Source organism: Monodelphis domestica, chromosome 4 (genome assembly GCF_027887165.1).
Source record: "Monodelphis domestica isolate mMonDom1 chromosome 4, mMonDom1.pri, whole genome shotgun sequence".
Lineage (NCBI taxonomy): Eukaryota > Metazoa > Chordata > Mammalia > Didelphimorphia > Didelphidae > Monodelphis > Monodelphis domestica.
In genome coordinates, this window is record NC_077230.1 from 405,503,180 (window position 1) to 405,523,276 (window position 20,097).

Sequence of the window (20,097 nt, forward strand, 5' to 3'; positions counted from 1 at the left end):
TGGGGGGGGAAAGTCATTTTAAGGGAACTGATGCCAATTCTGACTGCTTTGAACCAGTCCATAAAGGCCTTCTGCTCAGAAGAAGGCAGTCAGAGATTTGAGCCCTTCCAGTTAGTGACTTGAGAGGAAAGTGTTCCCTCAATTAGAAAGCCTTGTCGGTCTCTTTCCTCAAGAAAACTGATATACAATTGATACAAATCTGGGGGCTCTTAGTTCGTAAGAAACAAACAAGCAAAACAATTGATTTCTCTTCAAGGCTCTTTAAATCAGATTGGAAACGTATTTGACTAAAAGTACTAACAAATTCCTGGGGCATTTGGCTGAATTTCCTGGTTTTGGTGAAAAATTAAACCTGGACAGGAAGCTGCTTTGAATTGCCCTTTTCCTATCCAAAGTAAGACAGTCCATTATCTTGAATGACAATCTGTCCTGCAGAATTGGGCATGGGTTTTGACAAAAGTATGATTTAAATGGAGTAAGTCTGTACAAGGATATAGTAGTCAATAGTTATTGTTGGGAAAATCCTGATTTTTGCTGTGCAGCTGCAGACAGTGGCCTCCAGCAGGGGGAGCTGGAGATAAGGAACAAGGTTGCTCACCTAGTGGGACTGATGATCTACGCCAGGTACTATTGACTAAAAAGAAAGGCTTCATGCTGAGAGAATGGGGAAAACAAGAAATGTTATCAGGGAGAGATTCCAACCAGGCCAGTTTTAAAATAAAAATTTCCTAACAAATGACCCTGCAAGTTGGCAAACGTAAACCACAGCCTGTGTTCCCGGGGAGGAGGAGAATGAGATGGCCCATCTCTATTTAGGTTTTCAATTAGAAATGGGGTGGGATGTAACTAAAAATTCTAATGACACGTGTGGAGACAGAAGGGCCACTTTGAGATTGACTTAAGCATTTTCCAAATGTCTTGGGAAACAGCTCTGCTGAAGGTCTCCTGTTTACAGTCAAGGGTGCTTGCATGGGTAACACTCCCAGTGCCTGCAGCCAATTTCCCAGGCCCAGCAGAATGATTGGAGGTGGTGGCCTAATGTCCAGAAATCCGAGTAGACCAGCTCTAGAATAGGGCCCCCTGGGAGTGTTCAACTTCAGCTCTTGTGGGGTTGTGGTGATGACTTAAGAGCCTGGTAGTTAAACTTGAGGTAAATATCTGGACAGATCCCATTGTGTAAATTCATGTTGCCTGAAGAACTGTTTCTGTAACCCTCTTCTTACCCTATAACAAGAATTTTTCCCAACTTAACTCAGTTCCTCTAGAGTGACACACTGATTATATTTGGCTTTGCCATGCTTAGTAAATTTAATTGAGGTGTGAGAATGAAGCCTGTTCCAGTGGCCATCTACCTAAAGAAAGCACTGTCTGCAGAGATTTCTAGTGGGCTTGTAAAAATATTTTCTGGGTTGAAAATTGGCAAGTAAGAATTTTTTAAATTAAAGCTCATCCCAGATTTTTAAACTTGTATAAGACTTAAGTTCATTGGTTTTTTTTAAGATGCTTTTTTGAGCTCTTGTAATGAGGCATTTGATCATATTTTATATTAAAGTGGCTAATTGGCTATGGTACTTGTGCAAGGACTATTTTTTTAAGACCTGACTGCATATTTTTTGCCTTTTGTTTGTTTTTTTTTTTACATTTCAGTCATCTCCCAATATTATCTAATCTAATTCTACCTTATAATTTGTACATTACTCCTTACTGACATTTGGATTCGGAGGTCCTGGGGTTCAGATCCTGGTTCTGCTACTTACTGACTAGGTGATTTTGGGCAAGACAATTTAGTCTGACCTCAGAAGTCATCTCTGCATTTTATTTTATTTTCTGTCTCTGAAGATGAAGAAAGGGGGCCAGAGAAGTTGTAACTTGCTGAAGGTCACACAGACAGCAAGCAGCACATCTGGGTGCAAAATGATGCCTGTGTGACTACTAAGAGTTGGATCTGTGACCCCAGAGATGCCTTCTACCCCTGAATCTAGGATCCTGAGATTTCTGCTGAGGAGGGGAGGTTTTTATGGTCATGTTTGATCATGAGACAAGATTGGGCATTGCAGTTCATCACGGATTGAGCTCCCTCTTTTCATATTTAAGGTTGATATGATGCCATTTGCTTTTATACCCGCCATTTTTCTCCCCTCTCCTATTGAGCCCTCCCATGTAATAACATTTAAACAGACACAGTGACCATATCAGTATAAACTTAATTTCACAACCATATTCTGCCTTTCTACTTGGAGTAGGGAAGGGGCTTACATCATTAATTCTTCAGAACACAGATAGGTTTTTGCAATTGGTTTGTCTTTTAGTGGTTTATTTTAACATTTTATCATCTCTGTGTTCTCTTGTTTCTGCTTCTCTTTGTTCATAACAAGTCTTCCCATGTTTTTAATTTACTGGTCGTTTCTTATGGCACTCATACTCCATAACACTTGTATGACAACTTGGTTAGTTGCTCCCCAGTTGATAGGCACCCACTCTCAAATTCTTTGCTATAGCAGAAACTACAACTGAATATGTTGGTGCCTGTGGCATTCTTTCCCCTTGGGCTTTGACTCCTGGGCATATGCCCAGAAGTAGAGTTGTTGGATGAGAGGTAGAGATAGTTTAGTGACTTTCTTTAACTCACTTATTGATCTATATAGCAACAGAAATTCAATCCCCTGGAGCTCTCCAACTATTTGCTATTCAAGTGAGTATGTAATAACTTGGGTCTTTGCTGAAAATGACATTTGTTCTCCATGATTTAGTCCCTGCCATGTCTGGGGAGTTGTGCTGGACACTTCATTTCTCATGGTTGTGGGACTGGGTGAATACAGTAATTTTGGACAGTACTTTTGGTTCACTTTCCCCTCAGTATCTGATTGCTATAAGCACTTGAGTATGGAGTGTCTCCCAGTAGAGGCTAAAGGGTCTCTGACTGCCTCGCATCAATTAGCAATGTTCTCCATGGACTCGTAGAGGGCCACTTCCTATGAAAATCTGAATTGTGTTTTTTGGCTGTGCTAAAGCTGAATTTTGGACCAATTGCCTTTGGAGATGCTGCCTTCCTTACCTGCTTGGCTGCTTGGTTTGAAATTTCCAGGAGCCTTACCGACTGACTTAATGGCAATCCGTGTATTATCGTTCAGTGTATTCAAAGTTGGCTATAGAATACTTATTCTTTACCAACTCTGGCCATCACAAGCATTGGACAACACTTGAGTGATAGTGTTAAAATCCTGAAATGTTGACCTCCATCCAGGAATTCTTAAAGACTAATATTTATTCTCTCTTAGCCTGGGAGGTTATTTTCCCAAGTGTCTCTTTTCAGGTATCAAATATAGGGTTATTTTTTCCCGTTGGTTAGCATGATGGTAGTTCTAAAGGAAAGCTTCCATATATCAAAATAAATACTCCCGCATCATAGGATTTACCAAGGTCCCTTTCAAAACTAGAAGTTGCTTTTAATGCCCATTATTGGAATTATTTCCCATAGAAGCTGGAGGGTCAGGGAGCTCTTACTCAGATTTGTATGCCCCAGAGGGCTTGATACAAACTTGTGCTTATTTGTGGTATCATTGAACAAATTGGGGGGGGGGGTGATGAGCAAATAAAAATTATACGTGTGAAGTTTGGAAAGGGTCAGTTTTCAAATCAATTTCTAATGTAGCTTTGTGAGTTTTAGGGGCCCGTGAGCTCATTTTGAGTCAAACCATGGTGCTTTTGGACCATGTCGGGAAGCATAATAACAGATAAAGGCTGTACCAGGTCTATTGTCTGTTCCCTGCTTCAGTCAGGTCACAAAACTGGAGGACTTCTAGAGCAAAGTGATTAAGATGGCTTGAGACTTTGAAACCAGGCTGGATTTGGAACAGTTAAGGACTTCAGCTCGAAGAAAAAGGAATGTATTTGAAAGACTATCAAATGAAAGAGGGCTCAGTTCTGTTTGGCCCCAGTGGGAAGAACTAAGGAGTAATGCCTGGAAAGTGTATAATCATAGATTTTAAAGTGAATGGAAGAGAACTAGCCGCTAATATAGGTTCCCTTCTGTCAAGTGGAGGAGAGGCATGGAATAGCCAAGATATGACTTGCTGGGGATTCCATAGCTGATTAGTGACAGCAGCAGACTGAGAAACCAAGAGAGTCTCCTGATATCCAGTTTAAGGCTCATTCTGTTGCCCCATGCAGTCATCATTGTTTTCTTTTGTCTCCTAATCAGGTTAGGGAATTGGCTTGCACTATGGGCCTGCCATCTATGCTAACTGCCCCCCATGTAGGATCTTAGCTGTAGAAAGGACTAAATGGGCCTTTTAGAGGCCTTGTAAAAATCGTTGGGCCTAAACAATATTCTCTTGTTGAAGACTGAATGGAAGTGGCTTTAGTTTTTAAGTCTTAGATTTGTGGGTGATGATTATTTCATTGTCAGCCCAGAAAGACTGGTGGGAGGAGAGGAAGTTCTTTGTGGATGTTCGGGTTAGCCCAGTAATACAGGGTTTGGACCTTAGAGATGTACTACAAGCTGAAAGTTATTAGTGAACCAATGAGAATTTGCTGCTCTAGTTCCTAGTGACTCTTCCGTCCCTCCACAAAAAGAACCCTCCTTTTTAATGATGAACCAAACTTAATCCAAACTCCTTGCCAGATCTGACAACATGCCTTATTCTCCCACTTCTCTGTTGAGAGGTGGAGGTATATTTCACCATCAGTCCTTACTTCTTTCAAGTCCCTGTTAAGGTTCTACTTCCACAAAAAATCCTAACCTCCCTTAATATTAGTGCCTTCTCGCTGAGATGATCTCCACTTTAGTCTGTCTGGAGCTTGTGTTTTGTTCGTATATTGTTTTTGTCTTGCAACCGCATCAGACTGGGACCTTTTCACAAACAGGGGCTCTTTCTGTATTTCTTTGTATTCAGTGCCTGGCACATAATAAATGCTTGTCAGAGACAGCTTGGTGGCTCAGGTCCTGGGTTCAAATGTGGCCTCAGATACTTCCTTAGCTGTGTGACCCTGGGCGAGTCACTTAATCCCAATTGCCTAGTCCTTAACAGATCTTAGAACTGATACTAAAACAGAAGATTAAAAAAATGCTTGTCAACTCGACTGGATTCATGATGGCTCATTGTATCAATTGGTTCCAATGTTCTTTGATAGATAATATTTTTCTTTTCATTATTGGGATCATTGGATTTTCTATTCTCTTAATTCATATTGCTTTACTCTGTCCCATGCAAGTCTCAAATTTCTTTGAATTCTTCATATTTGTCATTTTTCATGGAAAAATGTCAGAATTTTTTTCAGTCATTCCCTGGTTGATGAACATTCCCTTTTAAAAAGCATTTATCAGACACATACTACATGCAAAATACTGTGCTAGACATTGAAGCTATAGAAACAAAATGAAAAACATTCCTTACTGTTTAAAAAAAATTATATCAGTGAACTCATGGAAAAAAAAGGAGGAAGTGTTTTGGGGAGAGAGAGAGCATGCAAGAGCTGCCTGACCTCAGTTAGGAAGACTAGTGTTCAAGTCAACCCCTGACATCCTGGCTATTTGACCTTTGTCAAATCTTCAGTCAGCAGTCAATTTAGTAATCACCCACTATGTGTCAGGCACTATGCTAAGTGCAGAAGATACAAAGAAATACAAAAGCAAGCTGGGAAAAGGAAAAAATTATCTCCTGTTCCTGCCCTCAAGGAGTTTATAATCTGATTGGTGATTGGAAAGGCAATGTACAAAAAATTATACATATAGACCCCTCATCTACTAGTTTTACAATGGTTAAAGAAATTGGAGCTTAGCCACCTCTTTGTGGCCCCTTCCTTTGTAAACCATATCCTTAATAAGAGTTCTAGAACTGGCCAGGAATTAAAGGTAATCTCCTGGCCTGTAACTAGGTTCTTTTTGGGGAGGGTGGGGGGAGAATTGAGACATTTGTCCCTTTCCCCATGCTCTAGCACATCTATATTCATGCAAGCCTCTCATTTTAAAGATGTAGAAACCACAACTCGGAGAAATGAAATACATTAATCACGGCCATGTAGCTAGTAGAACCAGAGCCTTTTACTCCTGGTCCTGTGCTACTGCCACTTCGAGATGGCTTGGAAGCTCCTGCAGGGCAGGGACGGAGAATGGGAGTGGGGGGTGATTTTTCATTTTGTCTCTTTTTCTGGTTAGTGTATACTAGATGATTAGTGTTTGTTGACTTGAACCGATATATTAATTTTGGCATGGTTCATGGTAGGTTATATGGAAACTAGGATGTTGAGGGCAATCAGTTGATTCTGTTACACAGATTTATCTAGCCCCCTTTCCACTCATACAGATTTTACTGCTTTTCATATTCTCAGCACCTCTTTCTTGGACTATTGCTGTTTATATATATGTTTCCCCCCAATTATATGTAAAAACAATTTAAACTTTTGTTTTCTTTTTCTTAAAAATTTGCAATGACCTACAGAAACAATTTTTGACCATTGCTTTCTGACATTTTTTGATTCAGATTCTTTCCCTCCCCACTTCTGAAGGTGGTAAATATAGCTTTCATGCAGGACATATTTCCATATTCCCATGTTGTGACAGAAGACATGTCACATATAGAATAAAAGACTCATGAAGGAAATAAAGTGAAGGTTGACTTGCTTTGGCCTGCAATCAGATTCCAATATTTCTTCTTTGGCTGTGGAAAGCATTTAAAATTTTTTTTTATCATGAGTCCCCTTGGCATTATCTTTTTTTTTTTAAACCCTTACCTTCCATCTTGGAATCAATACCGTGTATTGGCTCCAAGGCAGAAGAGTGGTAAGGGCTAGGCCATGGGGGTCAAGTGACTTGCCCAGGGTCACCCAGCTAGGAAGTGTCTGAGGTCAGATTTGAATCCAGGACCTCCCGTCTCTAGGCCTGGCTCTCAATTCACTGAGGTACCCAGCTGCCCCCACCTTGGCATTATCTTGGAACCTTGTTTTGCTGATAATAATTTAGTTCTTCAGAGTTGATCATCTTACCATATTTATTACTGTATACCATTATCCTGGTTCTGCTCACTTCACTTTGCATCAGTTCATATAAATCCAGATTTTCTGAACCATTCTGTTCATTATTTCTTATGACACAGTAGTTTTCTATTTCCATATACCAGTTTGTTTGGCCATTCCCCAATTGATGGACTCCCTCTGTTTCCAATTCCTTGCTACTACAAGAAGAGTTGTTAAAAATATTTTTGTTTCAAGTAGATCTTTTCCTTTTATCTCTGATCTCTTTGAGATACAGACCTAGTAGTGGTATTGCTAGGTCAAAGGGTATTACATAGTTTTCTGGCCCTTTGGGCATAGTTCTATACTTCTCTCCAGAATGGTTGTATTAGTTCCTAATTCTACCAACTGCATTTCTGGGGACAGTTGGGTTGGCTCAGTGGATTGAGAGCCAGGCCTAGAGATGGGAGGTCCTGGGTTCAAATGTGGACTCAAATATTTCCTAGCTGTTGTGACCCTGGACAAGTCACTTGACTTCCATTGCCTAGCCCTGACTGTTCTTCTGCCTTGGAACCAATACATAGTGTTAATTCTAAAGACAGAAGGTGAGGGTTTAAAACAAATAAACACAAAAACCCAGGGCATTCCTTAGTGTCCTATTTTTTCTGCATTCCCTTAAAAATTTATCATTTTCCCTTTTGGTTTCCCTAGTTATTCTGATAGGTGTGAGGTGGTAACTCAAGAGTTCGGTTTGAATTTGCATTTCTCTAATCACTAGTGATTTGGAGCATTTCTTTATATGATTATAGTTTTGATTTCTTCATCTGGGAACTGCCTCTAACGTGTTTTCTGAAATTTTTGAGTTCCAAATTCTCTCCCTCCATCCTCTCCCTTCCTCTTTGAGAAGGCCGGCAGTTTGATATGGATTATACATATGCATGTGTGGTCCTGCAAAAAAACATTTCCATACTATAGCTTTGTTGAGGAAGAAAACACAGATCAAAAAAAAAAAAACAAACAAAAAACCAACTACCACAACAACCAAAAACAACCAAGAAAAAAGTTTTTTAAAGTTTGCTTCAATCTGTATTAAGACTCCATCACTTCTTTTTCTGGAGGTGGCTAGCATTTTTCATTATGAATCCTTTGGAATCGTCTTGGATCTTTGCATTGCTGAGGAATAGCTAAGTCATTCACAGATTACAGATCCTTGTAATATTACTGTTACTGTGTACAGTTCTGATACTGCTCAATTCTTTGTATCAGTTCATGTAAGTCTTCCTAGGTTTTTTCTGAAATCCTGCTTGTCACTTCTTATGACACAATGGTATTCCATTACAATCATATGCTACAATTTGTTCAGCCATTCCCTAATTGATGGACATCTCCATAATTTCCAATTCTTTGCCACCACAGAAAGAGCAGCTATAAATATTTTTGTGCCTATCAGTCATTTTCCTTTTATTTTTTTAAAATCTCTTTGGGATATGATATTATAGCTGAATCATAGTTTTTATAGCTCTTTTTCCTGGACTATTGTTAATAGCCTCTTTTTTTAAAACTCTTACCTTCTGTCTTAGAATCAGTACTTAAATATCAGTTCCAAGGCAGAAGAGCAGTAAGGGCTAGGCAATTGGGGTTAAGTGACTTGTCCAGGGTCACATAGCTAGGAAGTGTGTAGAGGCTGGGACCGTACTGACTCAAGGATTCTTCTATCCACTGAGCCACCTAGCAGCTCTTTGTAATAGCCTCTTAATTGGTCTGCTGCTTTCTGTTCTGTGATCCATCTCTCACATAACTGCCAAGTTGATGTTTATAAAACATAGGCCTTTACCAAGTCACCTTCCTCTTTCTCAGAAATCTTCAGTGGCTCCCTTTAGCCTGACATTTTAAAGGCCTTTACAATATTCCTCTTTCCTCACATTCTGCTCCCATCAAAGTGACCTGCTAGCAGCTTCCCCTGACATAGCATTGCGTTCCACCAGTACTTCTGTCCAGGCACTCCTCCCATTTCTTCAGTGTACTTGCGGAGAATCTCATTTCCTTCAAAGCCTAGTTCAGGTGTCACCTTGTACACCAGGTCTGTCTTTTTCATGGAGTTAGACTGGTATAGCAGACAAAACCCTGGCTCTGGAATCTGAGGCTATGGGTTCAAAATCTTCTCTTTGACCCCTCTGTGACTTGGATGCCTCTCACTTAACCTGAGTCTTAATTTCTTCCTCTATAAAATGGGAGTTTGGACTTGATGACTCATGAGATCCCAGATCTCTGATCAAGCACTCCCCTTCCTCTAACCATTGTCCTCTAAACTCCCCTTGAAATGACTTGCTATTTACTTACCTGTATGCACATTAAAATACCTCTAGCTTTCTTCTTTCTTTCTTTCTCTCTCTTTCTCTCTCTTTCTTTCTTTCTTTCTTTCTTTCTTTCTTTCTTTCTTTCTCTCTCTCTCTCTCTCTCTCTCTCTTTCTTCTTTCTTTCTTTTCTTCTTTCTTTCTTTCTTTCTTTCTTTCTTCTCTTTCTTTCTTTCTTTCTTTCTTTCTTTCTTTCTTTCTTTCTTCTTTCTTTCTTTCTTTTCTTTCTTTCTTTCTTTCTTTCTTTCTTTCTTTCTTTCTTTCTTCTTTCTTTCTTTCTTCTTTCTTTCTTCTTCTTTCTTTCTTCTTTCTTTCTTTCTCTTTCTTTCTTTCTCTCTCTCTCTCTTTCTTTCTTTCTTTCTTTCTTTCTTTCTTTCTTTCTTTCTTTCTTTCTTTCTTTCTTTCTTTCTTTCTTTCTTTCTTTCTTTCTTTCTTTCTTTCTTTCTTTCTTTCTTTCTTTCTTTTCTTTCTTTCTTTCTTTCTTTCTTTCTCTTTCTCTCTTTTGCTCCTTCTTTTTTCTTTCTTAAAAAAAACCCTCACCTTTTGCCCAAGGTAGAAGAGTGGTAAGGGCTAGGCAGTGGGGGGTTAAGTGACTTGCCCAGGGTCACACAGCTGGGAAGTGTCTGAGGCCAGATTTGAACCTCGGACCTCCCATCTCTAGACCTGGCTCTCATCCACTGAGCAACCCAGCCGCCCCCAAAATGTAGGTTTCTTGATGGCAGGGATCATTTCAGAGTTTTTGTCTTTGTATGTTCAGCACCTAGGCACAGTGGCCTGTACATAGTAGGTGCTTGATAATTGTTTCCTGAATTAAACTGCACCCAGGCTTGGAGAGGTAGGTATTAAATAGCCAGAGTGAATAAGAGAACCTTGGAAAAGCAAGTGTTTCCCCAAGTGGGATGTGGCACCCCTAATCCTTTCAAGTCAACATACATTAATTAAACATCATGTGCAGAGCAGTGTGTGAGCTTGATGCCAGAGCAGATGCAAAGTTTAGATAAGACAGAATCCCTCATGGGCTTTGCAGAAGCCCAAAGACAGATGGTACTATTGGGTTTGGGGTGGGTGTTATTTAGAGATTAGGTCCAGGGGGAAAGTGTATATTCCTGGTGGTAGGAGAAGCCTTGAGCATATTTGCTGGATGCAGTGTCATTTGGGAGGGGGTGGTGGTGACTGTTAATGGTGAATCACTCAGGAGGAGGCCTTTTTTCCCCCTTTTTCCTAGATGTAAGGCAAGAAAGCGGGTCTTGGAAATAGACATTAATGATATCTTGCTGGGAAAAAAAAACGTGTGAGCTGATGATGCTAAGTTCCCCCTGGCTAGGTGCTCAGTGGAAGCAAATGGATGGGATGTTTTCCTCCTAAGAACCTTAAATAAGGAGGAGCCAATTGGTTTGTTTCCTAGAAAGCCCGGGAGACAGCCACCTTCTTGGCTCTTCCTCAGACTGCCTTTTCGGAGGCTTCGAGGCATCCACTCCAGCGACTTCAATGTCTCCATCTGCAGAACGATGAAAAAAATGACCCTGAAGGTAACCCGAGCTGCTCCGCTGCACTGTGGCCAAGCAGAGCTGGCCATGGAGCAGGCTTAGCCCTTCCTACACCCCTGCTTGGATGAGCAATGAGGACCTTTGATCTGGCCCGGAATTTGGATGGGGCACGGGAGGGATGACCCTCTGCCCGCTTCTTTGCCTCCCCGCTGAGTTCCTGGTCCTCCAGCCCCCTCCGGACTAGTTATCTGGCACTTCATAGCCGATTGGTCTTCTTGCCCAGAAAGGTCAGCTGAGTCAGCCCCTTTCAGCCCAAATCAGGGGGAGGAACTCTGGGAAGACGCTCTCCCCTCAATTTACAGAGGTCTGAGGGCGGTGGACTCCTGGGCCTGATAGGATAAGTGCCCTGCCGGCCACCGAGCCAGGATGGATCGCTCCTGGAAGGTAAACATTTGTTCTCCCGAGTGCACAGTCTGGGAGTGCTGGGGCCCCGGGCTTTCCTTCAATTGGGCCCCCTCCAGAAGGGCCTGCTGGGGGCGCTGCCCAGGGCGGAAGGCAGCTTCGGCAACTTTGCGGGCACTTGAGAGACGTTGCAGTCCATTATCAGAGCCCTGCTGTGGCAGCTTTTGCTCTTTCCCCCAGCTCCAGAGTGGGAATTTGGCCGCCACTTTGCCTTTCATAGCTCCCCGGGCTGATGGCTGGAGCGCTGCCCCTTTGGTCCAGGTGCAGGCCAGGGGTGGCTGCCCAAACAATTTGGCCCTGAATGAAAAGTGCAGGCCCACATCTGGCCCGCCAGGGGACTACTGAATCCATCCGCGTTTAAAGCAAGCTGGGGAGGAGGGACGGGAGGCTGGAAGGGATCCCGGGACGCTAAAGGGCCCAGCAGCCCCCTGGAGGGGCAGTGATGATCTCGCTGTGAGGGCCACAGCCAGGTGCTTCTTTCTGCCTCCCAGGCAGGTGCCGGTGCCCGGGCGCCAATGCGTGTGTGTGTGTGTGTGTGTGTGCATTTTTCTAAGTGTGTCTGTGGGGGCGGGAAGGGGGTTGGGGTGAGCCCGGGGTCGGGTATTCTACATACTGTGGAAGGAAGCCCAGAAGGTGGGCCTCTCCCCAACTAGGCCGATTTCCACTTAGAGCTCGCGGGACAGCCCCTGCCTTCTCCTGGCCTTCTTGGGGTGGGGTCCAGCGCATCCTGCTCCCCCCTCCCTCCACCCCCACTGCACTAGACCCTCTCCCCTCCCCCACCCCCAGACTACTAAGGGGGAGGGGAAGTCTAGGCAGCAGTCCCCGACTAGGGCCTCTGGGGTTCCCTGGAGGGAGAAGTCACAAACCCACTTCCCTGCCCCAGCCTGACTCTGGTACCCCTTCCTCCTCTCGTTTCCCTCTCCGTGGCCTTGGAGGGGTGCACAGCCGACTGGCTGAGGACTCCCCAAGCCTCCGAGGCCACCACGGAACTACACGCTGGGCCTCGAGACGCCCCTCCAACCAGGCCCGGGCCTCAATAGCTTTCTTGGGCCCGACCCCCTCCGAGACCTCCCCGGAGTCCCAGGCTCTCTCCAGACTGGTCTCCCCAAGTTGGTCCCGGGTGCGAACTCCTGGCGCTGCCCGGAACGATGGGATGCGGTTGCCACGGCAACCAGACTGGACGTCACAATCCGGGCATGTGTGCCCCCACCCCACCCCCCACCCCCGCCCCCCCGCCGTGCCGCCGGCGCTGCCGCCGCCGCCGCCTCCCTCCCTCTGCCGGCGGGCGGCTGCGGGACTCCGGCTGGGCTGCGGGGCGCGGGTGGGCGGAGCGCTCCGGAGTGGAGGAACCAGGGCGCTCCCGGGGCTTTTCGGGGAGCTTAGCGAAGCGGACGGGAGGAGGAGGGAGGTCGGGGCCCGGGGCTGAGATTTGGGGGGCGGGGGGGTACGGGTAGCCGCCATCTTCTCGCCAAGCCGGCCTCGCCCGCCGCGCCCGCAGCTCCGGCAGCGCACGGGTTAAGCCTGGCACCGCGCCCCGCGGGGGGGGGACTCCCACCTCCCCTCCCCTCCCCCCCCGTGCCGGGCATGCGGGGCCCGCTGGGCACAGAGGAGGAGCCGCTGCAGCTGCCCGAGGAGGAGGAAGAGGAGATGGAGAACGACGAGGACATGTCAGGTGAGCGGGAAGCACCCGTGGTGCACGGGCGCAAGGCACAGGGATGGTGAGCGGGAGGAGGAAAAAGCTGGGCACGGGCCCTGGGGCAGAGGCAGCGCTCGAGATCCGCTTGCGGGAGGAGGGAGAAGAGGAAGGGTAGCGGGCACAGGCTGGGCAGGGCAGGAGAGGGATCTGCGCCAGGTTGTCATGGAGGGGTGGTTGGGGAGGTTGCAGAAGGATCTGGGCCCCGGCTCGGGAGGGGGCGAGATGGACAGCCCTCTAGACTAGGGGCACTGGGTACTGGGGAGACTGCGTGCGCCTAGGGTAGCGGGGGTGGGGGGAGTGATTGCATCGGCTGGAGGCTGGGCACCGGGAGGGCCCAGGAGGGGGGCGGCGTGGGCAGCGCCCTAGTTGCCCTCTGTGCTGGAGGGGGCTGGGCCGCCTTTTCTAGGTCTCTCTGGGTAGTAGAGCCAAGGCAGAGAGAGAGGCGGGAAGCGCAGCCGGGGTCAGCCCCTGTGCCCTTGAGTGTTTTGTGTTATGCGCGCGTGTGTGCGGTGTGTGTAATGTGTGTTTGTGGGGAACTGGGGGTGGGGGAATGACCGTCGGGCGCGCCCTGGGCACTGGCACGGGAAGCTTCGGCCTCTGATTGTCGGTATCAACGGGAAAAGGTCCCAGGCCTTGGTCCACCTCCCGGGGGCAGGGGAAACTCCATCCAGGGGAAAAGTAGGCATCGGAGAGAGATCTCCAAGTGGGCAAGTGGCGGGGCTCCAGGAGCGTTCGTGGGTAGGGACTAGTTGGCCCCGGCTATCCCTTTTGCCAAGTGCCTAAAGGCTAGCTGGCATAGGCTTGGCCCCTTTCGGGCTCTAACGGCTGCCGCTCATGTCCCATTCAGCCAAAGGCTGGGTGAGGACAGGTGGGTGTCTGGTGTTGACCCAGCGAATGTCCCAGCAGCTCAGGTGGCTGTTATGGGAAGGAGGGCGCTCCAAAGCTCATACAGTGCTGCTCCAAAGCCGGAGTTCAGACGGACAATCTGATCTAATGCTAGTGGAGTGTAGGGGAAACGCCCCCTCCTTTCCCAGTGCGGTCTGTTTGGAGGTTCGAAGACTACCCCCCCCCCCCTTTCAAGTCCTTAGACCTTATACCCCTCCCCTGTCTCTTACTTCCTCGCACTGGAAGGATACTGGAAGAACAGTAGGGCTCAGCATCCAGGTAGCCCAGGGCGGTACTGGGGAGCCCCAAGTGCCCCCTTTAGGCATGAGGGGGAAGGGAGAGAAGAGGCAAAGAAGCTGATAGTGCCCCTCCCCGCCCCCAACACTCTTTCCGAGCCTGGGTCTCCTTTCCCTGCCACTATATCTGCCCAGACCCATTCACTTCTTTCATTTTAGGGAGGCTGGTACCTTAGACTGGAGTGGTTATATGGGTGCCTTTCTGGACCTCCCTTGCAAAAGTTGGATGACTTTCTTGTTTTGGGAGTTAACCTTCTCTGTGGAGCTCTGCTGCCCGTCTTCCTTCCCAGCCTGCCTCTTTTCTCAGTTCCTTACATGGAAATTAAGTTTGCCACCTGCTTAGTGCCTTCCCCAATAAATATCCCAACCTTGGGGATTTATTATTATTTAAAAATAAGATTCACCTCGGGAAGAAACTGGGCGCGATAGGGGGCTGCTTGGTTCAAATGATCGTGTTTTTCCAGTAATGACAAAAGGGCACCGGGGAGATAAAGCCGTCACTCTAGTTTTCCCGGCATCTTATGGAGTTAAAATGCCCATTGGATAACTAAGTCAGTCACCCACCTGTGGCTGAGCTTCCCCTATTTATCAGCATCTTTCCTTTCTCCAGCCCATCTTGATCCACCCACCTCCGGCTTTAATCTCTATTCCCCTCCCTCCCTTCAGTTTTCTACGGAAAACCAAACCAAAACAAAAACAACTTCTGTAAGAGGGCAGCCCTCAGCTCCCGAGGCAGTCCATTCCATTTCTGAAGAAACAATTAGGACATTTTCCTGCAACTTCCACCCATTAATGGTTTCTAGTTTTGCTATCTCTGGCCAAACAATAAGTCCACACAACAGCTCCTCAAATAACAGTTGAAGACAGATTATTTTCTTGTCCTTCCTGAATCCTTTCTTCTCTGAGCTAAAAGAAATCCAGGCTCCTTGATACTGCAGGATCTCAAAGTCTTTTGCCATCTGCCACAAAGCCATTTCTCATCCTCTAGTTTCACGTGCCTCCCCTTCAAAAATTATATTTGTTTCATATATATATATATGTATATAAATTTATTAGATGCTAAACACACACACACACCACTTATTATGTACATGGTGTCTCCTTGATGGAATCTAAGGGCAAGGACTGGTTTGTTTCAGTCTTTGTGTCTCCAGTACATACCCTAGAGCCTGCCATACAGTAGGTGCTTAATAAATGCTTTGATTCTTGATCAGTTGGTCCTTGTCACTCTTCTCTGGGCACTTGCTAGTTTCCTAAACTGTGGTGCCCAGAACTGAACACAGTACTGCCGCAGGAGGCAGAGGGTAGAGTGGGACTCACCTCCTTATTCCTGAAAGCTCTCTTTTAGTTGTAATGAACATCCTCCCCTCTTTGGAGACACCAGTGATTCTGATCATCTATCTTCCTCTAGACTACCATTCTCTAGGCGGGAAGGATTATTTATATACACATATATTTCCTATAGAGGAAAGAGAGCTATGTTTGGAGGCAGAGGTCCCAGATTCAAATTTTAGCCCAGTCATTTATTCCTTGAATACCTTTGGTAAATCACAACCTCTTCAGACCTGTTTCTGTATCTGCAAAATGAGGGGATTGGGCTGGATGGCCAGCAAAGACTCCTTTCCTCTGGGTCAGGGCAGTTGTTGGTAGCTGCAGTAGTGGTGTCATTCTAAAACCTTCACAATTCAGGCCTACTCTTTCTTTCTTTCTTTCTTTCTTTCTTTCTTTCTTTCTTTCTTTCTTTCTTTCTTTCTTTCTTTCTTTCTTTCTTTCTTTCTTTCTTTCTTTCTTTCTTTCTTTCTTTCTTTCTTTCTTTCTTTCTTTCTTTCTTTCTTTCTTTCTTTCTTTCTTTCTTTCTTTCTTTCTTTCTTTCTTTCTTTCTTTCTTTCTTTCTTTCTTTCTTTCTTTCTTTCTTTCTTTCTCTTTCTTTCTTCCTTCCTTCCTTCCTTCCTTCCTTCCTTCCTTCCTTCCTTCCTTCCTTCCTTCCTTCCTTCCTTCCTTCCTTCCTTCCTTCCTTCCTTCCTTCCTTCCTTCCTTCCTTCCCTCCCCATACCTTATGTCTTGGAATCAATACTGTATGTTGGTTCCAAGGCAGAAGAATGCTAAGGGTTAGGCAATGGGAGTCAACTGACTTGCCCAGGGTCACACAGCTGGGAAGTGTCTGAAGTCAAATTGTCTCTAGGCCTGGCTCTCAATCCCACTGAGCTACCCAGCCACCTCCCCCCCTTTCTTTTCAGGCTCATCTCATATGATATCCCACCATTACTTTTCCTTCCTGTTAAACTGGATGAGTCTCTTGCTCTCTCTTTTTACTTCTTCTTAACTGCCTTCATCTTGGAGCTTTTCATGCCTAGAATCAACTCCTACCTCTAGCAAGCTCCCTCTGTTGAAATAGCTCTTCTTTCCTTCAAGACCCAACTTGGAGGCCATCGCCTCCCTGAGTTTGCACGTAAAAACAATTTCCCAGGGCAGCTGGGTAGCTCAGTGGATTGAGATCCAGCCCTGGAGGCAGGAGTTCTGGGTTCAAATCTTACCTCAGATTCTTATGTATCATAGTTATTGTGTATACATGCTTCCTTACCCCAAATTAGAATGGCTGTTTCTGGAAGGCAGGTTCTGTGTGTTTCCTTTTTAAATTTTTTAAAATTTTAACTTAAAAAATTTTTTCCCAGTGACCAGAATAGGGTTTCATATATGTTAGGTACTTAATAAAAATATTCAAAATGATTGACAAATGCTTTGGAAGGAGCCACAGAACTGGAGTCAGAAGGTGGGTTCTAATCCCACCTTTGGCAATTGACTTCTCAGGGCTCCCTGGATGATGTCCCCCTGTCCAAGACTCAGGTTCCTTATTTGTCAAATGAGGTGATTTTGAAACATCCTTTTGCATTCCAGATCTGACTTCTAAACCTGATTCTGCCAATGATTGGCTGTGTGTGACCTTGGGTAAATCATTGTCCTTTTCTGGGCCTCAGTTTCCTTATTTGTAAAATGGGGAAAACAACACCTGCCCCAGGATAGTCAAGGTTCCAATGAGAAAAAAGTATGTAGAAATCCTAGGAATGGCAGAAATCTTCCCCAAAAGGAAAGGCTGAGGATCATTCTTTTAGTACCCTGTGTGTGTATGTGTGGGCATCCTTTTTTTTTTTTTTTTTTTTTTTTTTTTTTTTTTTTGCTGAGAGAGAAGAGTGCCTAAGGCATTAAAGTATTGTGTTTTGCTCAAGGATCATAGAGCCAGTATGGGGAAGAGGCTGTGCCCCTAAGGAAACACTGTGCACAGTTTTGGGGGAATTGGTCTCTCCTGTCCACTCAGGTCCTCCCACTCCCATTCTCAGAGTTAGAAGGGACCCTCCATTGTGTAACTGAAAAAAGAATGTTTCTGGCCATGTGCCTGGTTAGCCATCATCTTTACGTGCTTGAAAACAGCTCTCATATGTCCTCCCTGGGCCCTCTTTTCCTCAGACTAAACATCCCCACTTCCTTCAGCTCATCCTCCTCTAACATAGACTCAAGACTCTTCCTCATCCTGGTTTTCATCCTCTGGATGGACACTGTCTAGTTTATCACTTACTAGGTGGTGCCCAGAAATGGAATACAGTACCCTGGATAGGGAAAGAGCAACAAACCAGTGAGTCTTCTTTTCTGCCTAACTCCATGTAACTATCTATGCTCTCTGGGCTTCCTGGGGACTTCTCCCTGCTCCATCCACCTCTTTTTGCTCTCCTTCCCCCCTTCCCTCCCCCCCAGATTCCAATTCATTGCCTAACACCCCAGTGAGAACAAATCGAACAGATTAGCATCCTACTTTTTGCGTGATAGAAGGAGCCCTGAACTTGAAGTTAGGGAGCTGGATTTTAAGAAGGGCTTCAAGGAAGAATTGGCATTTGAGTCGAGTAGAATGGAGGTTCCAAGAGGTAGATATGAGGAAGAGGAGAGCGCATTCTTGGAAGTCCTGATCAAAGTTGTCTGTGTTGTCTAGGCTAGGTTGGCTGGGCTATAGCATCAAATCAGTCTAGAAAGGGAAGACTCAATCACACCGTGGAAATAGTAGAAGCCTAGAGAACTAAGATGGCTTTCTCAGCAGAGATGTGAAATGGGCTTGGGCTTGACGAATGAATGTTGGCTTGGGAGCCTCATCTGATGGTTTATAGAGTGGAGACTGGCTGGAACATCAGGAGAGAGGTTCATGGTGTTACAGAACCTTCTTGTCCTGGAAGGGCCCTCATTGACCGACTTATTTTGAAGGTTTCCAAGGGAGGGAAACCCATTATTGCCTTTCAGAGTGGCCATTCCAATTTCATAGAAATAAGATCATAGATCTTATTATTAGAATATTATTAGAACAGATATTAGAATAAGATCCATAGATCTAAATGGTAGAAAGTCTTCCCTGATAGTAAACCCAAATCCAACCTTTTTGCTACTTCTGTCAATTGCTTCTGATTCTCCCTTTTGGGGGCAAGCAGGGCAAAAAATCTTAAAGACAGCTAGTATTCCACCCCCTGGCCTTCAGTTTTCTTCCCTTTAACAATTCCTTAGTGCTTTCATCTAATCTTCACACCAGACTGTCAATGAAAATTTATTAAGCACCTTCTGTATGCTAGGGCAGCTAGGTGGTCCAGTGGATAGAGCACTAGAACTGTTGTTAGAAAGACTGGAATTCAAATGGGATCTAGCTGTGTGACCCTGGGCAAATCACTTAACTCCTGCCTGCATGAAACTGGAGAAGGAAGTGGCAAACCACTCCAGTATCTTTGCCAAGAAAACCCCATGGACAGTTGGTCTGGAGAGTCACAGAGTTGGGCTAAACTGAATGACTGAACAGAACGTATGTATCCTAGGCACTGTACTAAACCCTGGGGATTCAAAGAAAAGCATATGACATGAAATCGACACCTTTTTGATATCCTAATTGCCTGCTACTGGTCATTCTCCAGCTCGTCTGATTCCTGCTTAAACCATGGAGCACAAAAATCTGTATGATCCTTTGGCTGTTGTCTAAGTAGGGGGCCTTCCACCTCTCTAGTCTTACTGCCCAAGATCAGGGTAGTTCCCTCTCTCCACATCTCCTCCATCCTCCCTTATGGCTCTTCTGCAGATTATGAAAGTCTTCAGTCCTTTCTCATGTCAATGGGGTTCACCCACCTGGACCTTGTGATCCAAATATATCCAAATATCCAAATAAAAATAATCCCTTTTCCCTTCTCCTCCTCTTTTCCCTCCCCTCCCCAGTTTGACTAACTCCCTTTCATTGCCCTGATTTCTCTGGCAAGTGGAATCTATAGCCCTGCCTAGGCGAATGCTTGGCTTCCTTCTCTCCTAGGTGGTTTCCCCTACTTCCCCAGAAAGATGCCCTTAGGGCTGCCCGCTGGGCCCCTAGGCTCTCTGCTCCTCAGTTAGGGACCAAAACAGAGACAGTGCTGGGTAGGAAAAGTTGCAGCTTGTGCCCAGAGGGGCTGATTTTCAAGTGTCAAGAGCTGTCACACATATTCTTAAAATTCAGCAACAGTTAAGCTAATTACTTGTCAAATCTGTTGCTTTCATTTCAATCTTCCTTTCCCCCTTTCCTTTTGAGCCCTTCTACAGTAGGAAAACAACCCTAGTCATTAGAAAGGGCTTTGCTCTGTCAGTGGGATAAAAGAGGCCAACTTAGTACAGTCCCTGTCCTCTCACCCCCCCCCCCCTTTTTGAGGGAGGGTGGGTTGGGGAAGGAGCATGATGCTATCTGATTCATAGGAACCCAGAAACCAGAGGGGAAAAAAATGCAGCATCAGTTTGCTGTTTCTCCATTCCTTGGGACCAGCACAGAAATTTTCCCAGCATGCTATTAGGGAAAAGAGATGGGCTCCAATCCAATTCATCCCAACCCAACCCAATCCAGCTCAACTCAACTTAACCCAACCCAAACCAACCCAACTCAACCCAATCCAACCCAACCCAACCTAACCTAACCAACCCAACCTAAT

General features: G+C 45.4%; 2 protein-coding genes across 2 annotated transcripts in view; one reads left to right on the forward strand and one right to left on the reverse strand.

Moving 5' to 3' along the window:
* Nucleotides 1-20,097, reverse strand: part of RNF207 (ring finger protein 207) — an 81,241-nt gene that overhangs the window by 37,567 nt on the left and 23,577 nt on the right. The window lies entirely within an intron of this gene.
* Nucleotides 12,481-20,097, forward strand: part of LOC130453917 (chromodomain-helicase-DNA-binding protein 5-like) — a 37,830-nt gene continuing 30,213 nt past the window's right edge. Inside the window, exon 1 of the mRNA XM_056795950.1 lies at nucleotides 12,481-12,926. Within this exon, the coding sequence (XP_056651928.1) occupies nucleotides 12,839-12,926 (88 nt within the window). The 5' untranslated portion in view covers nucleotides 12,481-12,838. The remainder of the gene's footprint in view (nucleotides 12,927-20,097) is intronic.